Genomic DNA, 25,593 nt, shown 5'->3' with positions numbered 1-25,593 from the left:
GGCAAGCTGCATCCACCTGAAGAAACTCCATTGTCTCCTGTATTGCGTTTCTTTTATCACATTGCAACTGGAACAATAATATAAAATTAGCATTTCATAAGGCTCTGTTATAAATGGAGCAATTCTCTTACCCAAGCTGTATAACTGAGATTATGAAGGAGAGCAGCTGTATAAGTTGGGTCACTTTATATTTTGGGAAGAAAATAAATGATGGCTCTTTTCAAGATGTATCTAAGTTACTATCAAAATGCTAAGCAGAATTTAAGATCAAGGAATCATAGAGTGGTTTATGTTGGAAGAGACCTTAAAGGTCATTGAGTTCCAACCCCCTGCCGTGGGCAGGGTTGCAGACAGATTATCTTATGTACTTAATATCTATAAGGCTGAATAAAAGACCAGCATTTTCAGTGTAGAAATGGAAGAGATTGTAACTTTCAAAGGAGTTGCTCCCTGGGAGGAGGCTCCCAGCACCACTCCTGGGTGCCTGAACCTTTGTCCCAGTGACCTCTGCTGCTATTGCTATTCCTGGTTTAAAGGTACGACATCATGAGGAAGTTATCCCTTTTATTTGTTCATAATGCAACTTTTCTAAGTGGGGCCGATCAAAAGTCTCAGGGGGAAAATAACTTCAATGCTGTTTTGTTTTTCCTATTCTAATTAAATGAGGAGTTAAAACTAAATGATCAATTCTTCTAATTAAACTCCGGGACTCCGAGACTTCCTAGCTCTTGTTGGGGGTTAAGCGCGTTTAACAGCGCATTTCTGATGGGCCCTGTTTAAAAGCATCCGCTCCATCAGCGGGTGAAGAGGGCACATTTCCGGCCCCATTTGGGCACAGCCGCGCTGCGGGCAGCAGGTGCCGGCCCAGCCCCTCCCGCCGCGCTCGGCCCCTCCCTAGGCCTCAGCCCGCGGGGCCGGGCGCCACCTGCGGGGCCGCGCTCCGCCTCCTGCGCTGCCCGCGCCCATAGGCCGGCGGGAGCCCGCCCCGCGGCGGGGCCTGGCGGCGGTTTTCAGCCGGGCGGCGGCCGGCCGCTCGTACTCGGCGGTCCGTGCGCGGCGGGCCATGCCGTGCGGGCAGGCGTGCAGCGGCGCCGTCCCTGCGCTCTACGTGGTGGGGGTGGACGTGGGCAGCACGGCGGTGAAGTGTCACGTCTATGACCAGGCGGCCGCCGTCAGAGGCTCTAGCTGCAGGAAGGTGACGCGGGGCCGAGCCCACCTCGGGCTGGAGGGGTCTGCGCGAGCGGTGCTGCGAGCGCGCGGTCCCGCGTTGGGAACCGCGGTGCGGGGCTCCGCCGGGCGGGCTCCGGCTCCGAGCGCCGCTCAGGTGCGGCCCGGCCCGGCCAGGCCCCGCGGGGCCCCGTCCCCGCCCGAGCCGCTGCGCGCGTGGCTGGGCGGCGTGGCCTGTGGTCGTACGCGCCCCGTCGTGTAACGGCGTCGTGTGAAAAGCCGGCGCGGGAGCTGCCGCAGGAGCGCTGGCTCTGAGCGGGGGTCGCGGTGACAACTTATCTCGTGTGCGCAGGTGGAGTCGCTGTATCCCCGTCCCGGATGGGTCGAACTGGATCCCGAAGTTCTGTGGAGTCAGTTTGTCGGCGTCGTAAAAGAGGCTGTGCAAGGTAACAGCTCGCGAAGCCTGTGAGAAGGCTGTTCCTTATTTGCTGAAACTAGTTAGCTGATTAGCTAGTTACGGTTAGTATTTGTTTCTAAAATTTTATTGAAAATTCACAGCTGAACACGTGTGCTGTACCGTAAGGCTGTTATGTAAAACAGAACCTCTCTATTAGTTATTTCATTTGGTGGGGCCAGGGTGGGGTTGCAGCACAGCCAGCAGCAGGGTGTCCGCTGGGTGCCAGTCACAGTGTCCTGCACCTCTGTGCAGAGCGGGGCTGCTGCTGTGCGTGGCTGTGAGCGTGGAGAGGAGGAGCAGCGTGCTGTGTGGATGTGCCCTCTGTCACAACCTGCTCTTCCCCCTGTCCTCCCCCCTTCCTGTTCTGTGGGATGAATCAGGAAGCAAAGGTTCTCCAGTTGCTGTTAGGAGAAGCTTCTCCTGTGCGCTCTATCAGCAGACCATTTTTAAATGCTTGTGTAGTGTGAGCGTGAGCCCACAGCGCTGTCAGAGCAGCAGTCCCACCCTCCTTTCTGCGGGGGTGCTGAAGTCTGGGGCAGTTTCCCCCATCAGATCACCACACGCTGTTTTTGCCAGCAGAGCTTTGCCAGCATTTGTGCTAACACACGGGAGGGTGTGGTGCTGGGGGAGGAGTGACATCTGACAGCAGAGAGCAGGCTTGGGGGTGATTTGTTGTGGAGCTAAGATGTGGTTCTGCGTGCAGATATGAGCTGAGGTAGCTTGGTGTACACTAAGGTGGAAAGTGCCTCTGGCTGCACTGACCCACTCCTCTCTGGCTGAGGTTTGGCCCTTCCAAGAAGTGGCTTGCCAGCTGCCTATGTCTTCTGTTTTGTTTTGCTTTCTAATGGATATAAGCCCAGTTCACAAAGGAACTGAGAGCATCATGGTTGATGCAAGAAAAGTGGTGGGAGCAGCTCATAGAGGTGGGAGGAGTAAGCCGTGCCACGCCAGCTGGCTGCAGCAATTCTGGTCCTGTCTTCAGCTCAGACCTGCTGCTGCTGGAGAGGGAGAGCTGCTGTTCCCAAGCCACCCACTCCTAGGTCCTCCTCCCTTAAGCTCCTACTGCCAGCAATGCTTGTGCAAGCAGGTGGAGCCGACAGTCTTGCAAAAGCACTGATCTGATTTTCAGCTGATTGATATGATTGCCTGCATCAGCAGAAGGACCACTAGGTCTGTGGGCAGGGGGGAAGATGGGGGCAGAAGCAAATGGAGCAGTGGGCAGGTCAAGTGGGCCCTTTCCCTATGAAAGCCCTTCTGGAAGTATCACTCAGAGGCTGTCAGTTGTCAGGGTGCACCCGCTGCACTTGTGGTTTGCTCAGGAAAAGCTGTTTTGCTGTAGTTATTTGAAGGTAAAGTGTAGCAACAGAATGTACCTATACCTAAATGTACATTTTTCTGCTTCTGAACTTGAAGTATATTTTGTTGCATTCAGTGATTAAATAGTGTAAATAAACTAAATGTTATTAATTATAAAATCTTGAGGAATATAATGTTTAAGATGAGCTACGTCATTACCAAAGACTGATGTCAAAAATCAATCTAGTTTTGCTTCCCCACGGAATTTCTTTCCTTTTGGTTATTGGGGGTTTTCTTGTTTGTTTTAAAATTCGTAAATATACTTATTCTCTATCTTTGTGCTTTCATTCACATTCATCCACGTCACATTTTAATTGGTTTCTTACATGTAGGTGTGATAGTCTTAGTGCCTTGCAGCTTGCCTGTCTCTGTGTTTGCTGAAGTCAGGCACCAGCCGGCCTTTCAGAAGGGGAGAAGGGTCAGAGTGCCACCACTACTTCAGTGAGCAGTGCAGGTTTATTGACTGCCTTTGCTATCAGTTGGTCTGGTTCAGAGTTCTCCATTATTTCACTGGTGTGGCCAGTCTCTGTAGACCTATATTCTATATTCTGTTTATTTTCTCTGCATTCCATAGATTTTATAGTTATATTAGACAAGTAATATTTCTGGTTTTTTTTTATATTTATTGCATTTTTTTTATTTTTCAGCTGCAGGACTTCACATGAGGCAAATTGCTGCTCTAGGCATCTCAACACAAAGGTCCACTTTCATCACATGGCACAAGTATGTATACGCTGTGTTAGTTAAAATGAATTTGTGTTCATTGTCATGATCGGGACAGAAACAGCTTGTAGAAATCCTGAACTCAGTCAGGCAGCCAGTGTCAGTCATGCCCTGTTGTGCTGGCATGGCTGCGTTTTGCAGCAGCTCAGAATTTATGTTTTGGTACTTTGGAAGAAATGAATACTTATTGGTAGGACTTAATGATCTTGAAGGTCTTTTCCAACCTAAATGATTATATGATTTTATGATTCTGTGATTTTTTTTAAAATTCTCATGAGAAGCCTTATGCCCAGGATGTCTGTGTGTCTATTGCCAATTTCTCACACCCAGCAGGAGGACGTGCATTCATGTCAGGAATCCACCTACTGTTAAATGTTGTGATTGGAAGTGGTGTATCGTGTTGATTTTTGAGGTGGGGCTGTATACATTGTGTAATTTGAAGTGAGGATGTTCCAATGCTGTTTTTCAGGAGGACAGGGAAGCCTTTTCATAATTTCATAAGCTGGCAAGACTTAAGAAGTGCTGAGCTTGTGAATTCCTGGAATAGGTCCCTTCTGCTGAAGGTAAAACTTTGTTAAGCGGCATATTGCTTGAATGTATTGTAACTACTTCATTTTTAGGAAGAGGAAGGACGATATATGAAATACTGCAAATACCTTGTGAACATATTCATATGACACACTGTAGCCTAAACCATTTAAGGAGAAAGCAAACTAGATTTGTGTGAAAAATGGTACCAAGGAAAAAATAGAGTGCATGAAGTTACTTAACTATGGGAAAAGATATCTGTAAGTCTGTCATGTATTTTGTTACATCTTAGTCTCTTCATTGTGTAAAAACATCGCATGCTAACACTGCTGAAGCATAGTTTTTGAATGTAGGCAATTTGTGGTTGGCAATGCTTCGAGTGTTGTGTTTTCTTTTTAATGTACTTTTTGCTGAGGTCATCTAAAGAAGGTGTGTTTTATGCTGCTCCTGGCTCCTGTTTCTTTTAAAAGAAACATTTAAGAGGGAAAAATGAAGTTACTTTGTTTTAAGTGTACTAGCATAACAAAACTAGCTAAAAACTGCATTTTGTCACGTATTGTGAGTGGCTCTGTAATGATTAAATTTTGATTACTCTATTAAAGCAGAATTGAGCTTGTTTGCTGTAGGAGAACGGCCAAGGGAATAGCAGTGTGCAGTACTGTCAACTGCACTGTGCGTTGTGCTCAGACAGGGGACCTGTCCATAATACAGAGCAGTTGTTGTCTGCACGCCAGCAGAAGTCAGCAAGACAGGCCTGCTTAGTGCAGCTGCTCTTTTCTGTGGTGTTTGTTGTGGGTAGGCTGCCAATGAAATCATATGTAAGGATTTTCTAACAGAACTTGAGCATGAGCATTGCTTTTGTCTACATTGTCATCCTTAAGTACTACTTTATAAGAAACATGTAAAAGAAAAGATTGAAGAGGTAACTGTTTTCTTTTGAAACAGGTAATCCATGTTATTTTTACAGTGCTTCATTTCTTTACTGGAAATGATCGATATTTGGCTCCAAGTTTTCTTACTTTTTCTACACACCAGACTTCTATGAAGTTGTCATGGGTTTTTAAAAACATACCTGAGGTAAGCTGGAAAGGGAAAAATAGGAACTTTCTTAACTCGTAATAATGGCTACTGGTTATAGCCTCTTCATTTTCGTCTTGTTTGTTCCTTTCCTCAAAATAACCAGTATTTCACTTAGTGTAATTCTGCTCTTAGTTATTATACTTTGTTTTAAAGTTGTTTGCATGTTTGTTTTCTGTGTCACATTCACAGCTGGCACTGTCACCTTGCCAGTCTGCCCTTTCCCAGTTTTTATGGTTACCCATGCATTACCATACTTAAGTCAGACACTAATTAATTGTACATTTTGTTCAAATTGGAAAACAGCTGTAAAATAAGTTGTGTGGGATTAATCTAATGGAAGAATGACCACTGAGCTATTTCTTACTCGATTCTTTGCTCTAATGCTTACTCTTTTCCTTGTTTTCCTACTGTATTTATAACTTCTTTTTTATTACTACTTCTGATAATTTTCAAGTTATTTTTTAAGAGAATTATCATTCTCCATTTTTGTCTTTCCTGTGTAAAGAAATCCCTGTATGTTTTTTTGAGTTTGTCTATTATAAGCCTAACTGTTGAGAATTTCAGTGATAATTTTTATGTGCATATTTTGGTTGGGTCTGTTGAAAATGTGAGCTGTGAATTTGGAATATTACAGAATTAAAAGATGTGCAGCTGCTGAGGCTTTGGTGTGAGATGAACGTTTTCCATGGATTTTTCAGGCTCTGATGTTTAAAATAAGTGACTACCAAAACCCAAAAGCTCAAAAATGTGTCACTTGGTTATAGAGAATAATGCATTCAGTCATGCTTTCATGTCAATTAGTTTCTGTGTTCTTTTTGTAAGTTCTGTAGCTGTGCACAGTATCAGTCAGTGGACATCAGATGAAACATCACTTTCCCATTTTGAAGGAGGAAAAAATCTCAAAGAAAACATCAGTTTGACTCCTCACCAACATAAACCAGAAAATGCTTCCTCTGTTTTCACTCTTCTTGAGCATGTATTTTAAAAGAGACATATTTCTTCTATTGTTATTTTGTTGTTAAAGTACGGTATGCTTTGGTCCTCCTTTCCTTTATTCACCACTCCTTCACCAGTGCTACCTTTGTGACTAGAAAGTTTCTCTTCGTAGGTATTTGATGCTACTGCACTAGAAGATTAATTGCTGTTCTTTTCTTTGCAGCAGCTGTTAGAATCTGTCCTTATTCTCAGTTAGGATCATGAACAGTTTTTCTATACGATAATAGTACTTACATAGCTGGCTCGCAGTTCTTAGAAGAAATATAAGGCATTGGAGACTTATTTTCTAAGGATGTTGTTATTATCATTAACCAGAAAGAAAATTGAAAAAGGAGTCAGGAAATATGCTTCTTTTTTTCTGTATTTGTTCCCAGGCTGATGAAGCTGCCAAAAAGAATAACTGCTGCTTTGGAACAGTGGACACGTGGTTACTGTATAGATTGACTAAAGGTGAGTGTTACGGTTGCTCTTAAGTGCTAATAAAATGTACTGGTATCTGAGCAGTGATGTTCATGACTACTGAATTTAAATGTGATAAGTTTAATATGTTTTGATGTGTTTTTTTTAATGATGAGTATTTTAAAATATTTACTGGGTTTTTTTTGTTTAAAAAAAAAAAGTTCTGAATTAATTTTTGAGCCCTGGAAGGGTAATCGGAAAAGGAAGTAATTACTCTGTCTAATCAGCCTTTTAAACATTAAAGATTTAAAGAAAATTATTAGAACTAACCAGCACTGACTGAAGAAAAGTGTCTGTGAAAACAAAAGAAGCGAGAATTACAACGAATGTGGAAGCATGACAAGTTTCTGTCCCAGAACAGGTAGCTATGCGTGGACTGACGCCTCAGCAATTGCATAGATGATGATGGAATGCAATGCAGTCAGTGATCTAAATGTTGTAAAGAGTACCAGCTCTTTCCTGGGCATCTTCACGAGGGTAAAATCAAGTAATTAGGATACGTGCATTGCAGGGAGCGGCAGGAGTACTTGGTAGCGATAGTGTTCAGTATGACCTCGCCTATAGACATGTGTATTCTGTGGGAACTGCGGAGATATTTAAAGAAAAAATGTTTCTAATGACGACTTAAACATTTGGGCATCTAAAACCTTTCTTCTTTTTTTTTATGCTAGGTTCTGTATTTGCTACGGATTACTCAAATGCCAGTTCTACAGGTGTTTTTGAACCCTTTACGGTACGTGCTGTTGGTACCGTATAAATGTTATTGCTATTTGCTGCACTTTGAGAGTGGTTCTGACATTTTTGCTTTTTTTTCATGTTATTTCAGAAATGTTGGAACCCCACTTTGTGTAATTTACTTTCCATTCCAATGTCTATTTATCCTCCAGTGAAAGACACAAGGTAACTCTGAAGGTTTATTTTAAAGGATATGATACCTACTAAATTAACTGCCTCTATAAATGTATTACGTAACCTGCACAGGAGAAGGAATATAGATTTACTAAAATAGTTTAAACTTTGATTATATGTGTTAGTACAATTTTAGTCCTACATCCAGAATTTTATTTTTACCATCTATAATTCTTAAAGTGATGGTTTTAACACTTTCTTTAAAATAAAGAGGTATCATTACCTTTAATTTATGATACAGACGCGGGCCTTGTATGCCTAGGTTTTGTTTTAATGAAAATGTCAATTCAGGGTTGTGATGTTTCTCCATAACACTTATTTTAAGCTTCAATTTTGGATCGGCTGACTCTGAAATATTTGGGGTACCTATTCCAATAATGGCATTGGTGAGTGAAGATTTTTTTTCACTGAAATTCATATTTCTGTACCTATATTTATTTATCTAGCCCTGATTTAATAAGTGTTTGTTTAGTAAGCGTTCCCTATTCGTTCACTGTGGCATAACTATAGTAGAATTAGTTATTAAATTTTGCTCCAAAAACTAAGTTTACAGTATAGAGGGAAGGAGTGGAAAGGGATTTCTAGAAGTCAAGGTCCATTGAGGTTAAATGACCAAATGATTAAGTACTGAACATAGAATTTAACAGATCTGGGTTCTATTCTAAGCTGCAATAATCACTCTTTGGCTTAAAATCAGTTGTTCTAGATACAGGCTTGCAATGGGATACAGCCTATCTTGACTTCAGGAAGACTATATGCATGGCATAAAATTATTAAGTTTGGGAAAGACCTCTAAGATAATCTAGTCCAACCATCCAATGTAGGGGTGTTTGTTGGTAGATCCACTTGTGGTACCTGTTATTTATTTTCCTTAAAAACAAGTGGAGAATAACATTTTATTGTCTTAGAGTTTGGATGGGAAAAACGTATTATTGTAGTAATGTAGAAAAATCTGTCTGAATTGGGCTAAATGGAAAAAATGTCATATCCCCTATTATGAGTTCCTCCTGCTGTTTCTAGAATTGTAGTCTTAGCTGTAAATTTACTGTTTTCAGTAAGGTACAAACAGAAGTGAACACATTTAACAAGTCATCATTGGATAAAGTCGTCATGGAATGACTTGGTACAGGAGGGGCAGCGGGTAGAAAGGGAGTTGAGAATGTCAGAACTTCAACTTTGTATTTGGAGGAAGAGAAATCCAAGCCAGGCTGCTCTCTCTCTTCTTCTCCCTGAGACTGCAGACGTCCCATTTATCCTTCTAAAACAGACAGTAGAGAGTTTTTATTTTCAAAACATATTTTTCAGCACTGCACATTAATATCTTGAAAGAACTAAAACATGGTTTAATTTGCCTCTAGTGATAAATCTGTGTTAGAACAGCCTGCAAATACTTGAGATATTGTATAGAGATGCTCTCTATGCTCAGTTCCATTCTGAATAGTTATTTGTATTCAAGACACTGAAATGTTTGCACTAATATTTTAAAAACAAGCAGCCTTGTATGTTGGTAGCTAACTTGTCAGTGTATTTTTGTTGTTACGGCAGGTAGCTGACCAGCAGTCAGCAATGTTTGGAGAATGCTGCTTTCACCCAGGAGATGTTAAACTTACCATGGGAACAGGTGGTTTCTGGAATGTTAATACAGGAAGGAATCTCTTTGCGTCACACAGGGGTAAGCTGTCTTTTAGATAATTTCATTTTACTTGACAGTTGTTAATGAGGACAGTAGAAAATTGTTATGCTCAGCCTTTTGTCTTCAGCTTTAGAAAGACAACTTAAAAATGTTTTCAGGACAGAGGACTCTGGAAATCTTTAATTAGAAATGGCAGTCTTGGTAGTCCTGAAATACAATTCCTAAGAACAGAAAAACAGGAGAAAAAACAAATGGATTAAGACACCATATGTAATTACTAGTGATACTTCTTGGTAGCAGTATTATGCAGTACAGGAAGTGAAACATAAGGGATTGGTGCTCTGTTACCCTCACATCAAAATTTTCCAGTGGATCACTGTAAGTTCCAGCCCTTGAGCCCCTGTACTTTGAAGTATGTGCTTAGCAATTATTAATTTTGTTTTAAAATACTAAAAATGGGCTTATCTGTGTTTCTCTGGTGTTGAAAATGTTGTAGTTGTGAAAATTAATGGTCTGCCAAGTTTGTTAGTTTGTCATAAGTGGCTTTTTTAATTCTTGGAAGGAAATTAAAAAAAATACTATCTCTTTTTAGTTGGGTTCATTGTTCCATGTTTCCCTGGAAGCACTGTAATTTAATTAGGTCTTTTGTTTTGTTTCATGGAAAATAATTAAGGTCTGTATCCACTGATTGGTTGGAAGATTGGGGAAGAAGTTGTTTACTTAACTGAAGGCTCGATGTCAAACATTGGCACTACCATAAAATGGGCTCAGGATATAAGTAAGTAGTTTTTCACTTTGTAGTAGGATGTAATATGTTGCTACTTATTAGTCCACATCATAGGGTTATAGCTGTGTTCTTGGGCTTGGTATTATTATCCATAATTGAAGAAACTAGCCTACATGTTTTGGACAGTGGAAAATCCGCAATCTTTGTAGGAGGTTCTCTGGTGAGTGTGTTTACTGCAGATAGTTTAGATTTAGTATAATTAACTTTTGTTTTCTTAAAATGTCTTAGATTGGTTTGCATGCATTTTGCATAATCACTTCCTCTTCAGATTCTGTCTGTGAGGTCATCCTACGTATGTGTTTTTATTTTCTTGACATGTTTTACTCTTGAGCATGTGTTTTTCCTGAGCATAACAAGCTTCCTGGTACCTTTTTAATTGTTTATTTTTAACCTGGTATCCAGACTTAAATAGAAATGGCATACAGGAGACTTCTGTGGTGTTTGTTGTTTTCTGGTGTTTGGACTTGAGAAGAAACACGGGAACTGACTACCAGTTAAGTCTAGTTAGCATAATTGTAAATGCTACAACCCATAAATATTTTTTTAACGCTTTTGGGAGATTACTAGCTCTATATCTCAGAATTAGCAACAGACTTGAGTCATATGGTTGTAACTTTATTTTCAAGCGGAATGGTGTCAAGACTAAGAATATCCTAGCCCTCTAGTAGTTGATGTTCGGAACTACTGGTTGTTTATAGGAGAACTTTTCTCAGTGTTCCAACGCGCTATTTACTTGTCTTGCTTAGAAACTTAGTAAGCCTTACTGGGGTGCAGAAAAGGAATTTATGACCCAAATTTTGGATTATCTGAGACCTTCCTGAAGTATAGCTCACCACCAACTTCCACAGTTATGTTCTCAACTTCTGGTGAATACGTGCATATACATGCAAATGTATATCCCCTTAAGGATTGAGTAGGACTTGTATTGATTCTTGAGTCTTCATCTTCATCAGAGCTGTTAATCTTTTGAGGAAATTACTCATTTCCACACATAGTTCAGTGCTATGTAAGTAAGTTTACTACTTCAAATTTCATGCTACTTATCCATACTTAATACTATTGGTATATGCAGAGCAAATAACAAAAAGGATTTTTAGCCAGCCAGTACTGAAATGGACATGACTTACAGTTGTTACCATGGGCAAAAGTTGGGAAGTTCTAAAAAGAGATTTAAAAAATAAAATAAAAAATGCTTCTGTAAGTATCTCAAATAAGAAAGACCTTTATTTTTTGGAAACACAATTGCAAAGAAACAGTGTTAAGAAGCTTTTATCACAAGTAAATAGAAGGGTAAATCTTTTGCTTTGCTGAAAGAATTGGGCCAAAACAAGGGAAGCTAATGGCATCAGTGAGGACGGTGAGGCTCAGCATGGATGCAGGTGAGATACGTGATAACAATAATGTTTTGGAAGTAGAAATTTCTGTTGCAAGACAAACTTGGTTGAATAGTTTTCTTGTAGTGGTATGCCTAATAATTCTGAAAAAGTGGTATTTAAAATTGCAAGTTTAAGTGAATCTCACTCAATTTTTTTCACTCTCTATCCTATCATAGAAGTACTATATGGTTCAGAAATAGCAAGTACAAGAAGAGGAAAAAAAATTATTTAGGCTTATTAGTCTGGGCACAGTAGGATCCAAAACTTTCAAACATTTATGGAGGTAAAATTGAAAGTCCTGGTAAGTTTCCAAGAGGGTTTTTTTTTCAAAGATAAATTTGGTTAGAGTAACCTGTCTTTGATAGGAGGATTTACTTCTTAGACAAGATAAAACAGTAGATACCATCTGCAGGAGATCTCTAGTCTTTTGATGATGTGTTATGTGGCTACATAATGAATGTGTATGAGTGAAGAACAAGCTCAAGAGGGTATGTCTGTAATGAGTTTTGAAAGGAGTCATCCAGTTACAGTTACAGTAGCCTCTGTGAAAGAGGTGATATTAGGACCTGATATTCTTGTCAGTCACTTGTAAAAAATAATAATAATAATAAATATATATAGAAAGAGAGAGCTGATAAAATATGATGGGTATTAAGGACTTCCACTGTAGTCACTTGGTGTTTAGGCTGACAGTAACAACATCTTTGGTGCAGAAAAAAGGAAAATGCTTTTCATGTTTTGCGACATATAGTTGTTTTTGTTGTTTTTTTTTAGCATAGGCACTGCTGTTAGCTATTTCAACTTCTATTTAGATCTATTTGTCTGGAAAGCTAATGATATTTTACAGGACACAAAGACTAAAAGGCTGTGGCGTGACAGAGGGTCTTTTTAAATTTATTCTTCATTTGAATTTGTGACTGATAGACATGAAATACAGAAGTATTGGTTTCCCTTAGGACATGTTTGAGAAATATTACAAAGGGACATGACTGGGAAGTATTACAAGAGGAGATAGCCCAATTCTAGCTTTTTGTCTCTAAATAGTATATAAAGAAATCAAAATAAACAATAAAAGCATATGTACTATGCATCTTTTCAGATCTTTTCACCAATGTAGATGAAACAGCAAAAATGGCACGGAGTGTTGTTGATTCTCAAGGCGTTTGTTTTGTTCCAGGTTTTCAGGTAAAATTATAGATATTAATATAATTAAGAATATATTCTTAATAGCTCAGTTAAAATTACAACTTCTATCTCATTTCAAGGTAGTAATTTACATCTTAACACCATATTTATTCTCTAATATTCATGTTCTTATTCTCTGTCCCTCACCACATCATGTAAGGATGTTTGTGATAAGAATGCTTAAAAAGACCTTTCCCTTGCAAGAGAAAAAGCTTACAAAGTAGGAAATTACTTCCATTGTGCAGATGGTGATCTGACAGATAAACTATGTGACTTGTCCTCAGTAGGACAGGCAGTGTCTACAGACAGAGAAACTGAACCCATATCTTTTCTGCCTCATACAGAGTTTTCATTGAGATAGCACTTCCAAGTACTGTGCTAAAATAATTCCTTTTATCCAGACTCTTTTCAATATATAGTTTGTAATTCATCAGAGTATTTAAACTTGTATCCTAAATATGAGTAAGATTGGAGGTCCCGATGTTATGAAAGGCAAAGATAATAATAGACATTTCTTGGTTACACAGATTTTAACCTAAATTAGTTTTATTTTTCCCACTAAAGTAGGTTTTGTGCTTTGTTGCTATTGTTACTGAGCACAGTGCATGTAGTAAGTATTTCTTGGCATTTGTTCTGCATTTTAGTCCCCTCCATCTTCCAATAGCTTTCTTTTATTTTCCTCTTTATTTGATTAGCTTCCTGCAATTACTTCATCCCCTCTGGATCACAGGCTCTGGATTGTTTCTTTTTGCTTTCCATTTATGCTAAAGACTATATATCCTCTGTCTGTCCTTTCCACCTCTGTTTCATGATTCCCTTTGCATTTCATTATGGAGGTGAGTTACTGTCATTGTGCAGAGGCAGCAAGGAGGGTGATGCTTTCGCAGTTTGCTGTAGCATATTAGTCTTGTTTGGGATTGATAGGAGTTGCAGTTAATACGTTAACAGATGACAAATGATGATAGCTGGGGAGCTGACACACTGCCTATTCAGCTGCAGAACAGTTGCTTCCAGTTTGGGCTTGACAGTTGGCAGTAAGAATTTGTAATTTGTCATCACAGAGTGACAGAGCTGCAAGCCAGGGCTCCCAGACAGACCTTCACACGGAATGAGAATGAACAGGTCTTGTTAACGTAGCTGCTGCTGACCTAGAGGCTGCAGAGACCCCAACATTTTTTGTCAAGTAATGCCTCTTTCCTGAGCAGCGTGAGATAACGTGACTAAAAGCACGCTTTCTGCAGCATACCTGTTCTTACATTGTGGGTTTGTCACCATGAAAATAGCTGTTTTTCTCCACAAAAATCATTTTCTAGCCTGTTGCTGTTCAGGAGAAACTTCATGGCATAGACTTGCTCTTTAAGTTGTCATTTGGAATATTAACTTTATAAACTTTACTGGACAGGTGGGCCGGGCACGCTGAAAGGAAAGCTTTCAAAAATCACCAGCTTTTTTTTTTTTCCCCCCTCTTAGAAGTCTTAGTAATTCATTGGTTTAAGTATGTACATCTTGGAATTACACAGAATGTTTTTGACCACTTGTCTTTGTGTGTGTAAAAGTTTGGGTTTTGATGTTTTCACTGGTTTACAATGCTCGATTTGATCATTCCCAAGGTTAGTGTCTTAGAAGTAATTACTTTCACCTACAGATAGCCCAGTGACCTTATGTCAAACAGCTGCCCTAATCATTAGCTTTATTTTTAGGATTGTAAAGCGTGATTACACTAAGATGCTTCCACTTAGCGTTTACTGTGAGAAATTGTGCTCTGAATAAGCAAGTACTGAGCCATGGCAAGTTCTGGTGTTTGCAGAAAGGATTCCCAATGCAGACAAATGTTAGTCTGAATCTTGTGTTTGACCCTTTAATTTTAGCAGTATTTAAGTTCTAGAGATGTTGGTTTGTTTTCTTATGCATGTGTTGCATTTTTTCCCTCCTTGCTTTCTTGGCACTGTCTCCAGAATGAACTCCAGCTAGCTTCTTGATAAACACTGGTTCTGTTGTCTTTATTCCTAGTTTGAATATTCCCAGTGCAAATTTAGGAACAATACTTAAAAAAAAAAAAAAAAAAAAAGGAAAAGATGAGTGGATTTCTGTTCATTTTTGACACCTGGTAACCACTAATAGCACTAGTAGACCAGCAGGGAGTGATTCCATATTAGTTTAGAAACAGAATGGTTCAAAGGTTTGAAAAGGGACATGAACAGAGTTGAATTCATCTGAAACTGTAATGTCTGCTTAGCTTCTCTGGCTAAATGCTGACACAAATGGTTGTATGGTAGTGTTTGTTAGACTTCACAATGATGGCAGTTACAGAGGGTTTTCATGAAGCCTGTATGTTCATTTCCTATGCAGAGTAAAATGGTTTTCTACTTATCCATAATAAGGCAGTAAGAATCCAGTTCATTTCTTACTGGATTCTACTGCTGTGATGCAGCACACTGAAAGTAGACATAAAATCGAGTGAATATGTGCATTAATCATTCTTCCTCTTACTCATTCTATAAGAAAGAGGAGTTTGCTGTGGTTGGTAGTAACAGCAAAAACAGAGGTCTTTGTTGGTCTATATGAATGTATATGTACAGTTATCACTTCCTGGTTTTGGGGGTTTTTTCTTGTTTTTGGAAATGACCGGTATTTTAACTGACTGATTCTTTCAAGATACTCACCCATATGCAGAGCTTGAATGCACTTCTGGGTTTGTTTTCTTCTGTATGAAAATCTGTGAAGAATGAATCTTTGCTATGTTTCTGGGCAGCACAGATGGTTCCATTCTTAGAATGGAAGGGTACTTGTGTATGTGGGAAAAGAAAAGAGTATTTTCTTTGACTTCAAATGTAAAAGTTTGTTCTGCTTAGGATCCCAGGTTTCTTGGTAGTTGCTGATCATGATCTGCTATTTAAGTAGTAGTTGAGTATTTTCCATTCTTGCGCTGTTGCGTATATGCCTATCCATGTATAATTTTTCTCATATGCTAGCATTTTCTTCATTTACTTGGTAGATGTGTCCATGGATTTTATAAGCATGAAATTCGAACTTTCATTAAGTGTTGTCATAACTAATACATAACACAGTGCAACTAGAAAAAATTATTTCAAATCAAAAACTACGGTCTACAGTGAAAATAAGACTTAACATTGTCACAAACCAGTTAGGACCAGCAAACTAATTCCTTGTGATAAAGTTCATCAAAGGAGTGGAGGGGTGGAGAGATTTATCAGTCTGTCCACCAGTACAAAAAAGACAACTTAGTGATCGTAAGAATTTTTGTTGGAAACTATTAATCAGTGTCACTGAAAACAGACTGTTGTATAAGCTAATAAAAATGATTACTGTCCTGTCAGTGTTCCTTCTAAGAGCCCAACTTTTAGAACACTTCTAAATCTAATGTCTGCTTGGCTGCACTGAGTAGATGCTGACTCAAATGGACTTGTAAGTCCATTTTCCAGAAGTTTAGAGAAGAAGGTTTAAAAAAAAGAAGTGCAGTTTTGCTGGAGAACAACAGTATCAATGTGCCCTGTCCTAGATAGCTCAGGTGTACGCTGCATGAACTTTAAAGAGAAGTCATAAATGCTAGTGTTAGTATGTCAGGTTTGGAAGAAGTCACTTAACGCTTTCACTGTTGAAAGAAACTAAAACGTTCACTGAGTTAGCTAATAACACTACGTACTGCTCACATATTCTTTTCAATTTTCTTCTTTCACTATGCTGCCTGTAATTGTCGTAAGTCACTTTTTTTCTTATTATTTGACTTCTTTCTCAAAAGCCTTCAAACATAACTCACCAAACTCATTGTGAAATCTTTTCTGCAGATTTCTGCAAATGACCCATATTTATGTGCCTCTTTCATGGGGCTGAAACCTACTACTACCAGAAACCACCTTGTACGAGCTATCCTGGAATCTGTAGCTTTCAGGTAATTGCTTGCTTAACATTATCGCACTCGGTTTTGTTTTAACCAGCAGTGTTAAATAGCTATGTTTACTTCTGCAGTTTGTAAAATACAAATCGTGTCATCCATTGTAGTAATGTTGAAAATGGAATTTCAGCTGCCTCTTTTCTTTTTAACACATTACCAATAAACCTGCATATATTTATTAGTTTGGAGTTTTTGTTATGAGGTTGCCATATAGATATTCTTAAATTATACTGTTTTCACCATATTCTAAAAATGCTTTGTTGAAAATTTGTCTTTACTTTCCTGACAATGTTTTGTCAGAAGCTGTAGCCCACTAATATTTGCTCTTTGGCTAAAGTTCGAATCTTTGATGTTTTATAAAATGCAGCAATAGGCACCTTAGATATGCTGAAATATTTGGATAGACAAGAACTTACCAATCTAACTGTCAAGACTGAAAATACTGCAGTTAGTCACTGGTATTATCACATCTCTAGCTCACTGTGAAACATATTGTTCTGCCTTGCAATGCCAGCCAGCAGGACTGGAACTGAGTGTGAACACAGTTTGAGGCTAGTATGTCTGGAGAAGGTAACATTCTGAATCGCTGCAGCTGTCTCAGATGAGTTTTTTCTTCCCTGTAAGAGAAACCTGAGGTGCAGTAATTCCTGAACTGAAGCCTGCATCTCTTAAAAACCAGGTAGAGCGCCGTTGTGTTTAGGGTTCAGAGCAAGTCAGACTTGGAGCTTTCAGATGTTCCCTTTAAAGAACAGTTGGAGAAATTTCAGTTGACACTTCTGTCAATGTGATTTCATCACTCTAAACCACATCTTATATCAACAGTTGGGTTTTGTCTATGAAAACCTGTAACCATTGTCAGCAGGGAATAAATGTACATTCCACAGTGCCATGCTTTGCTGTAAAATGAGGTGTGGTTTAGCTGTATCTGTGTCTTTTTAATGGTATGTTACAGAGTTTCAGAGTTGTTTTTTTTTCTTAAGCATTCTGTAAGCTTGTTAGCTCTGCAGTGGTTTTGATGCAATTGAGGCATTTCTTGCCTTGTATTTTATTTTCTGACTATGTAGATACTGGAAACACTTTATGGAATTCATAATGCTTACTTGAACTAATGGTTTTTTTGTTTGTTTTTGTTTGTTTTTTAAGAAACAAACAGCTTTTTGATATCATTGTGAAGAAGGTATGCATTCCTCTTGGAACTGTTCGGTAAGTTCCTTGCAACTTCAATTTGATACGTGAGAGTTTGATATAAACAGGTGTAAACTTTATTTTGTATATTATCTTACTGTAAGAATTCTGCTGCTGAGAAATGGACTATTACCAATTTAAATGTTGATGTAGCTTCAGAATTGTCACAGAAGAGTCATTTATTAATAAACCATTGGCATTGGTGGTTATCAATATGCAGTAAGGAGTTGCTCTAATTTAAAAAGCAAAGATGAAATTATTTTCATGCAGCATTAGAATACGTATAGCAATACCTATTACAAAGGTCATCATACCCTTTATAATAAAATCCTTTTGTACTGGAATTTTTTATGTGGAGTCTGTCACAGACTGATTGTTTTTTGAAGATTTAGTTAAAACTGGACCTGTTTTTGAGGTGTTAAGAGGAAGAATGTTTTTACAATTCAAATGGAAATACATTGGCTTTGTTTCAGTCTTTTAAAAAGTAAATCAAATTTAGTGAGGTAATGGTGGTCCCTGGAATAGACTAATCACAACCTCTTGGAAAGATTTAGCGGAATTGTGTTGCTGGAAAACTACCCTGCACATTTTAGTAGGTACTTAGTCTGTCCACACTGGTTATTCTAGGAGGGTCCAGCCTGTCATACTGAGAAAAGCCTTCCCAAAGTTCTCCTTCTGACAGCCAGGGGTCATTGTAGTATCACAGTCAAGAAAAGTGAGGAGATGGTTTCTGTCACTTCCCATGGGTGGAACACCCATGCAAAGGGAAAAGTAGATTGGCAGGCATGTAGACAGATGAGAAATCAGAATTTTGAATGGTGGAAGAAAGGTGAAAGTACAAAGGTAGGGGAAGGTACAAGTTCATGTGTTCCATTGCATTCTGGAACTGAGTAGGTCAATATCCAGGAACAGCTAGGCTCAAGGCAGTAGTGATGAGTAGTAGTGATTCCTTAGGAAATTCTGATCTCGTTTACATTATAATATAAACTTTAAATTGTGTGATTATATTCTGTTTTATTCATTAACATAAAATTGCTGTTTCATATAGTGACTATAATTCAGTTCGCTAATATCAGTAGAAATTTAGCTTGTGGATTAAGGATTAGAAGATAATGGCATACACTTAATGGCTGTTTCTGTAGTGTAAATTTTACTCCCATTCTTTTGTGCTCTTGACTAACAATCCGTCTCTTCTGAATCTTGTTTTATCCTGCCTCGAGGTTACTTACCCTCTGTACGTTCATTCCTTTTTTAGCTACTGTCCCATAGCCTTTGTTTGCTCCCAGCCTCTGCCTCCTACAAGCTTCTAAAAAGGTGTTGTTTTCATTAGTCTTATACATTCCTATTACTTCTTGTTGCGTATCTCAAAGCCATCAGGGAAAGCATGGAGAAGGCTGTCATGTACTGTGTTACAGCAGTCTGCAGTGGCCTCTACAAGGATGATCCTAGTGCTCTGTGGAGTACCGGAGTGTAACCTGTTCAGTTGTTTAGTGACATTACATCGCAGTGCAATGGCATAAAGGAACCTTTTGCTAGAATATGTATTGAACAGATTGAATATTCAGTGTATCTAGCAGCAAAGCTTTGTAAAACTGTATTTGCAAACTTTGTTTTCCTTTCTTGTAGCTTGAATCAAATGAATGTTTTATTTTTACGGAACAAGGAAAAGGCACGTCACTGGCATTAAGAAAGTGATTTTGCAATTAGAGGTTTTTATTCCATAGTGTAGAGATCGAAATCCAGCTTAATTGTGTGTACAAATAAGCAAAACACTGTTAACATCACCAATCAGGCAGTATCTCGTTATTTTACTTTCAGAAACATCCAGAATATGCAAAAATTGTCTTGAGACTTACTAGTGGTATAGAACATTCCAGCTGGGGCATTTGAATTAGTGAAATTTTGCAAGCAACTGAAAGGTTTTGTTACCCAACACTTTTTTCTGGAAATACATTTGTGCATAAGTAATGGACAGATCTGTGCAGGGGTGTGAAACCTCAGGACTTGTTTTCTGAAACGTTGGTAAATAAGCATTTGAACTGAACTCTTTTTATTCCTTTAATCTCCTCTCCTTGTAGAGCTGATGGAGGTGTCAGTAATAACAGTTTTGTCATGCAGATGACTTCAGATTTGATTAATAAGAAAATAGAAAAGCCTTCAAATACAGATATGTCTAGTCTTGGTGCAGCTTTTCTAGCAGGTCTTGCATCAGGTATGTATACAAACACATTTCTAAAGTTTATGTTCACCCCTCATAATACGTGTGTTTGTAGATAAGGAAAAAACATCATGGAAAAGAAACAACAACAAAAAACAACAACAGTGTAGGCTTCAAATAATTGTAAAATGTCCACATTACTTCACCCACTTTTATGGGAAGCTGTGGTAAAAAGTGTTCACCTTTCCCTGTATAGTCCTTTTTATCCACATGCTTGTATTTGATGGACCAAATAAATGGATGATAGGGCCATACCTAAACAAATAAGGACCATATTTGTATTTTTATCACCATGTCCCAATTTGCTGAGCAGTTTTATGGTTTAGTTTTACATAAATGAACAGCAACAGGAAGCTTAATCTGAAAAGTATCTGCATGTAGGTTTTAGGGTTCATTTGCATTTAGGAGGTGAACCCTGCCTTTGCTTCCCCCCCCTTCCTTGACCCAGACACTATGAGTCCCTTTCCATTTTCGTACTGCGTGAAGCAGTGCTTGGTGTGAACGGATCATGTGACAGGGATGCTGCCTTGCTTATGTTCAGTGCTGTTAAGCTGTATCTTCTCATCTGTGAACTGAGCCTTTATTCTTTGAGGTTTTCACAGAAATAAGTACAATGGAATTACAAAATAAATGAATGGGGATGGAGGAGAATCCAGCTTTACTCAGAAAGAACTGGCTTATATAATTAACCTGACTTTAAACTACAAATTGTCAATGGTTCTTCTTAATGAAATCTATTTTTTAGATGAATATATACCTCAGTAAATTGCTTTGATATGTAAATAACGTAACTAAGATAAAAATTACATGCTCAGGTAAGATTTATTCAGCAATGAAAACTGTAAGAAGGTCCTTTGACAGACGAGAGTGATTCAATACCATAAATTAATCTGAATACGTAACAGCAGCTGTTTTCTGCCATTTATGCAACTTTCCAGGGCATGAGGAAAGCCACTAGTGCTAAGTTTTGGTTTCTGTGGCCCCTCTCCATTCAGAGGGACCTGCAGCTGAAGGCACGGTGTTCATGAAATTTAAGTGAACTTCAGTCTACCAGAGCTGTTCCTTGGAAACCATCCCAGTTAAGCAGATGTGCTGTTGTCAGCATTCCAAACAAGTGGATGCTATTGGAAAGGAGATTCACAATGTAAAAAAAAAATACATATATGCTTCCCTCTGAGAAAGCTGTTGGTTAAGTAAAGAAAAGCTGTCATGATTTCTTATTGTGTTTCTGGTTTGGATCTCTTGTAAGTAAATTAAAACAACTCAAAAATAACATATTTATAGTGGAGCTTGAGAATGAACTTTCTGTTTATAGGACTTTGGACTGACAAAGAACAGCTAAAGAAGCTGAGGCAAGTAGAAACAGTTTTTGAGCCCCAGAAGGACGTGGAGGAGTACAAACCTGCTATGGACATCTGGATGCAAGCGGTGAAATGCTCCTTGCACTGGTAGAAATTGACATTTTGGTGACAGAAGGAAGCAAACTTACAAGATTCTGTAGTTAACGGAATGGTAAAAATTGTAACTGAAATTTGCGATCGTATATAAAAGTTATAAGGCCCTTCGGTAACCTTCCTGCTGCTAGATAACTTAACACTCCAGAATGAACCTTCATATCATCCTTACAACAGCTGTAGTCCAGATGCAGCATTTGTGTCCCTTCAGTGACCCCCCTTTGGGTGGCCCAACTGCTCAAATCCCAACTGCTTGAACCCATATATTATATATTGGGAGTTTTTTCCTATGATGTGTTTTCCACTGAGGAACTCACCTCCCTCTGATCTTTAAAAGCTCTGATATGTTAACCGTCAAGGAATCTAAAAAGGGACGTATGCTTCCCTAGGTATTTCTAAGAAAAGTAAAATAATTATGTGGGGGGGGATGGGAAATTGATTATGTACCAAGATACTGTCTTGATAGTAGCCTTTACCACTTTGATTGACTTTGTAGGAAGCATTTGGCCTAGCTGTGTGATGACATTTTTGTGGTGCCTCAGGATTAGCATGAAACTAAGATGAAAAACAAAAGCAAATATGCTTTCAAAACTCCTTAAAAGATGCTTCTTTCCAGGATTTTTGTATCTGATGTTTTGTAGCTACATTTTTAAAATTTTATGAAGGCAAAAACTGCATTATATGGCACGATTATCATGAATGTTAGCATACCTGTAACTACATTTAACTTGTAAAAGTCTGTAACATTAGTATTTTCAAGCCCATCACTACATCCTCTTATTACTTGGAAAAACAGGGTTGAATGTCTATTTTTGAAGTTAATACTTTTATATTTTTAAAATAAACTGTAACTGAAGAAACATGTAATTAATTATGCATTTGTTCATCACTAATCTTAAATTATTACAAGTTTCTCAGGAGTATGTGTAAATCAGTTTCAAATTGTAATTTCCCACTTGAGAATATGTTATTGGCAAGAATGCACTACAAGAACAAATAGAGAGGGTATCGGTCTGGCATTTTGAGCAGGAGATTGTGGTTTTGCTTGTAGTTATTCTACACTTCGTTCTCACTGAAGGAGTTTAATTTATCAAGGTCTGCCTAAAGATAATGTCCATTTTTGAACCTCTTGATGAAATCTCCTTGGCTTGTGTTCATTTTGTAGTTATGTGGTTTTGCTAGGCTTGATTGGGGTTCCCACACTCTGTTCCCAAATAGATATCTAATGGGAGCTGAATCTGATACTGTTGATACTATTTGCTTGAAAATAGCTAGCTGTGTGCCTTACACTGCACCTTTTCACAGTGGTGATTTTCATCCTGACCATAATACAGCCAAAATATATGCAATTTTGCATTTGGTACCAGGTCAGTTTAATAGTAAATGTAATTATATTAAAAAAAAAAAGTAAATATTGCTGATTTTTAGCGCTTTAGTTATTTTAAGAGATGCACCATGTTGAGACTGCAAATGTTTTACTTAGGATTGAGCAGTAATGGACCTCATCAATCATGTGAAGATCAGGAATTCAGCTGAGATGTGTTAATGATCCTTGTGCATCCTGCCATCACTGATGCACATGGTGCTGATGGCAGGTCTGCCTAAATTGGGATGAAATTAGCATTCATGACGATACATAGTCTCGTATTTTAGAATCACAGAATATCACAAGTTGGAAGGGACCCGTAAGGATCACCAACTCCAACTCTGATGTGTGGGACAACATGGCATAAAAAATTCTTCTAGGGTTGGAGAGATCTCAGAGCTGTTGGATTAATAATGTAAGTAGAAAGGAAAGAAAAACAATCTTCAAACAACTGAAAATACTCTGAGCAGATGTAGTGTGAGTTTTCTTAAAAAACAATTGAGTCACTGATGTTTAAAATCTCAGTGTGATCAACTTTGCCAAGATTTTTTGAGTAATATTTTCTTCTCTCCTGTAGCAGTTAATTTTATGAAAAATCAATTCTCCCTTACCTGTTTTTGACAAGAACGTTCATACATGCTCTCCTGTTGGAAGAAATTACAAAAGGAAAATAATGAATTGCTGTTTCAGTCTGCTAGCTTCTGTTTGTTGTGGTCCGTGTAGCAAGATCCTTCAGATAGTCCCATGTACTCAGGCTCAGGGAGCAGCAGGACTCACCATTTGAACAGCAGCCTTGTGGAAAAAAAAGGTAAGAACCATTTCTTGCCAATCAGTGGGGCATGAAATATAGATAGTGGTTTTTTTTTAATGTTTTTTGTTTTTTTTCTCTTACTGTTCCAAGTCCAAAGGTACAGGCAAAGTTGTCATTTCCTCTTCAGAGAAACAGATGCATCAGTTGGCTCTGCAGGTCGGAGTATGGTGGTGTTGTGACCCAGAGGTTGGGCCACATTTTAGTTTAAGGTTCTACAGTGAGAAGGACGAGTTCAGCCCACTCCTCAGGAGAAGTGTTGGGTATGGGGGTGTGTTCTGGGCTAGTGTTGGTATCACAACACAGGTTGTGGGCTCACAGAGCATTGGAATTTGGCAAACAGTGCAAAGTAATGCATTATGAAAAGGGAAGGGGGGATATGATCTGGAAAGGATACCAACCAGGCAGGAGGAGCATGGTGTTGTGCTAAGGCTTTGAGACCACTGAGCGTTTCTGGAGAGCAGCATCAGAGCTTCCTAAGTGTGGGTCTTCCTTTAAGAAATTGCTAAACCCCGTGCCTTTGCACTGCTAAGGAACCAGTTACCGCAAAGTTTTCAATGCGGATCTCATTCTGGGACTGAGTTTGGGATTTGTGTCAAGTTCTGAGAGAGTACAGATTGGTTTAGAACCTTAGAGAAGTAGTACTCTTATTTCAAACCGATCATTGTTTCAGCGACTTCAAACTGAACAGTGTGTGTGCATACAGAGATGGCTCATTGCACAGGTGGCTGAAAGCCAATGCAAGCTACGGCAGTCACCATCCATCTCCTTTCCGCAACGGTTAAATGCCTTTTTCATGTTTGTAATCACAGTATCTGACTTTATTTTTATGCAACACTTACAAACTTATGAACTAAATGAACTAAAAAGAAGTATTTAAAGCATAAATGACATTTTATGGAGGCGGTGTTTGAGTTCAGGTATGGGTTTAGCGCAGGTAACTTATGAAGAGTGCAGGAAGCCAGGCACCCTGCCTCGCTTCCGTTCTGCTTCCTTTCTTTTCTGAGGCAGAGCCTCCCGCAGCCGGCAGGGCTTGCTGCATTGCCTCTGTGCTGCCGGGGGCCTTTGCGGCTAGTCAAGGGAACGCTCCATTTTGCATATGGTATTTTAATGCTTTAAGTTTCTTACGTAACTGCAAGTACTGATAAAGGTCTTGTTGCATGACAGAGTATTTTGCAGAGCATGAAAAGAAACAGAAACCACACCGTCAGCGCATTTCTGGACCTGTGATTAATTTCCAGTTGTGAGCTGTCCCATGGAAATAAACATAAGGTTCTTGCTCCTCAGTTTAGGAACCCTATTTCACCGCCTGTTTCTGATGTTTCTTTTTTTGTTGTTGTTTTTGTCTCTACGTAAAATGGACAGAACCAAACGCATTTCCTCAGCTTTAATGTCTGTAAAGGAAGACCACCCCCAGCTCCATGCTTTGTGTGGTCTAGGACTGTTCCGCGGCTGCCGTGGCCCCGGGCAGGGCCCTCGCTCCGCTCTCCGCACGGCGCAGCGCTGTTCGCTGCAGCGCCGACCATGGTTCCCCAAGTCCCGGCTGCTGCCTGCCCGTGCAGCACCGCACCGAATCGCTGCCCTCACTGTCTGCCCTCGTCGCAGTTTCCCGTTCATGTTCTCTAAGCGTGAGGGGCGCCCGGGCCAGCGGGCAGCTCCAGCTCTGAGGCGCTTCCCCGCCGCGCCGCGCCCCGCCGTGCCGTCCTCCGGCGGCCTCGCTCCCGCCCCCACGGCGCGCGGCGCCAGCAGCAGCCGCCGCCGAGGGGCCGCGCGGGGAGGAGGCGGCCGGCGCCCCGCCCTTCCGCCCCGCCCCCTCTCGCCGAAGCTCCTCGGATTGGCGGACGGCGTGTGTACACACACGAGGCGCAGCCAATGGCGCGCCGAGGGAGCCCGACCTCGCGCAAGGCGGCAGCCAATGGGAGCGGCCGCTCGCCAGACGCCGCCAAGCTTGTGCGGGGGAGAAGGACCCGGGCAGAGCGCGGCGGCGGCGGCG

At 39.7% G+C, this 25,593-nt stretch overlaps 2 protein-coding genes across 3 annotated transcripts in view; both read left to right on the top strand.

The window, feature by feature from the left end:
• XRN1 (5'-3' exoribonuclease 1) overlaps positions 1-1,613 on the top strand; it is a 43,099-nt gene extending 41,486 nt beyond the window's left edge. For both annotated transcript variants that reach the window (XR_002437876.1, XR_002437875.1), the window contains one exon: positions 1,520-1,613. The gene's annotated coding sequence lies outside the window, so the exon portion shown is untranslated. The remainder of the gene's footprint in view (positions 1-1,519) is intronic.
• On the top strand, positions 980-22,297 carry GK5 (glycerol kinase 5 (putative)). Its single transcript, XM_021394076.1, has 16 exons — positions 980-1,195; positions 1,520-1,613; positions 3,628-3,703; positions 4,173-4,266; positions 5,177-5,308; positions 6,682-6,757; positions 7,438-7,499; positions 7,593-7,666; positions 8,001-8,061; positions 9,221-9,347; positions 9,982-10,086; positions 12,571-12,656; positions 16,463-16,566; positions 17,713-17,772; positions 19,833-19,966; positions 21,288-22,297. The coding sequence occupies exons 1-16, from the start codon at positions 1,064-1,066 to the stop codon at positions 21,422-21,424; spliced, it is 1,554 nt and encodes a 517-aa protein (XP_021249751.1). The 5' UTR covers positions 980-1,063; the 3' UTR covers positions 21,425-22,297.

Source organism: Numida meleagris, chromosome 4 (assembly GCF_002078875.1).
Source record: "Numida meleagris isolate 19003 breed g44 Domestic line chromosome 4, NumMel1.0, whole genome shotgun sequence".
Classification (NCBI taxonomy): domain Eukaryota; kingdom Metazoa; phylum Chordata; class Aves; order Galliformes; family Numididae; genus Numida; species Numida meleagris.
This window is presented reverse-complemented; position numbering and strand designations above follow the sequence as displayed.

What these genes read in the sequence shown, in the direction of transcription:
- GK5 (XM_021394076.1), top strand. Translation starts at nt 1,064, where the DNA reads ATGCCGTGCGGGCAGGCGTGCAGCGGCGCCGTCCCTGCGCTCTACGTG. An exon ending in GAGGCTCTAGCTGCAGGAAG is followed by an intron (nt 1,196 to 1,519) that starts GTGACGCGGGGC and finishes TCGTGTGCGCAG; the next exon opens with GTGGAGTCGCTGTATCCCCG. An exon ending in TCTCTTTGCGTCACACAGGG is followed by an intron (nt 9,348 to 9,981) that starts GTAAGCTGTCTT and finishes AAAATAATTAAG; the next exon opens with GTCTGTATCCACTGATTGGT.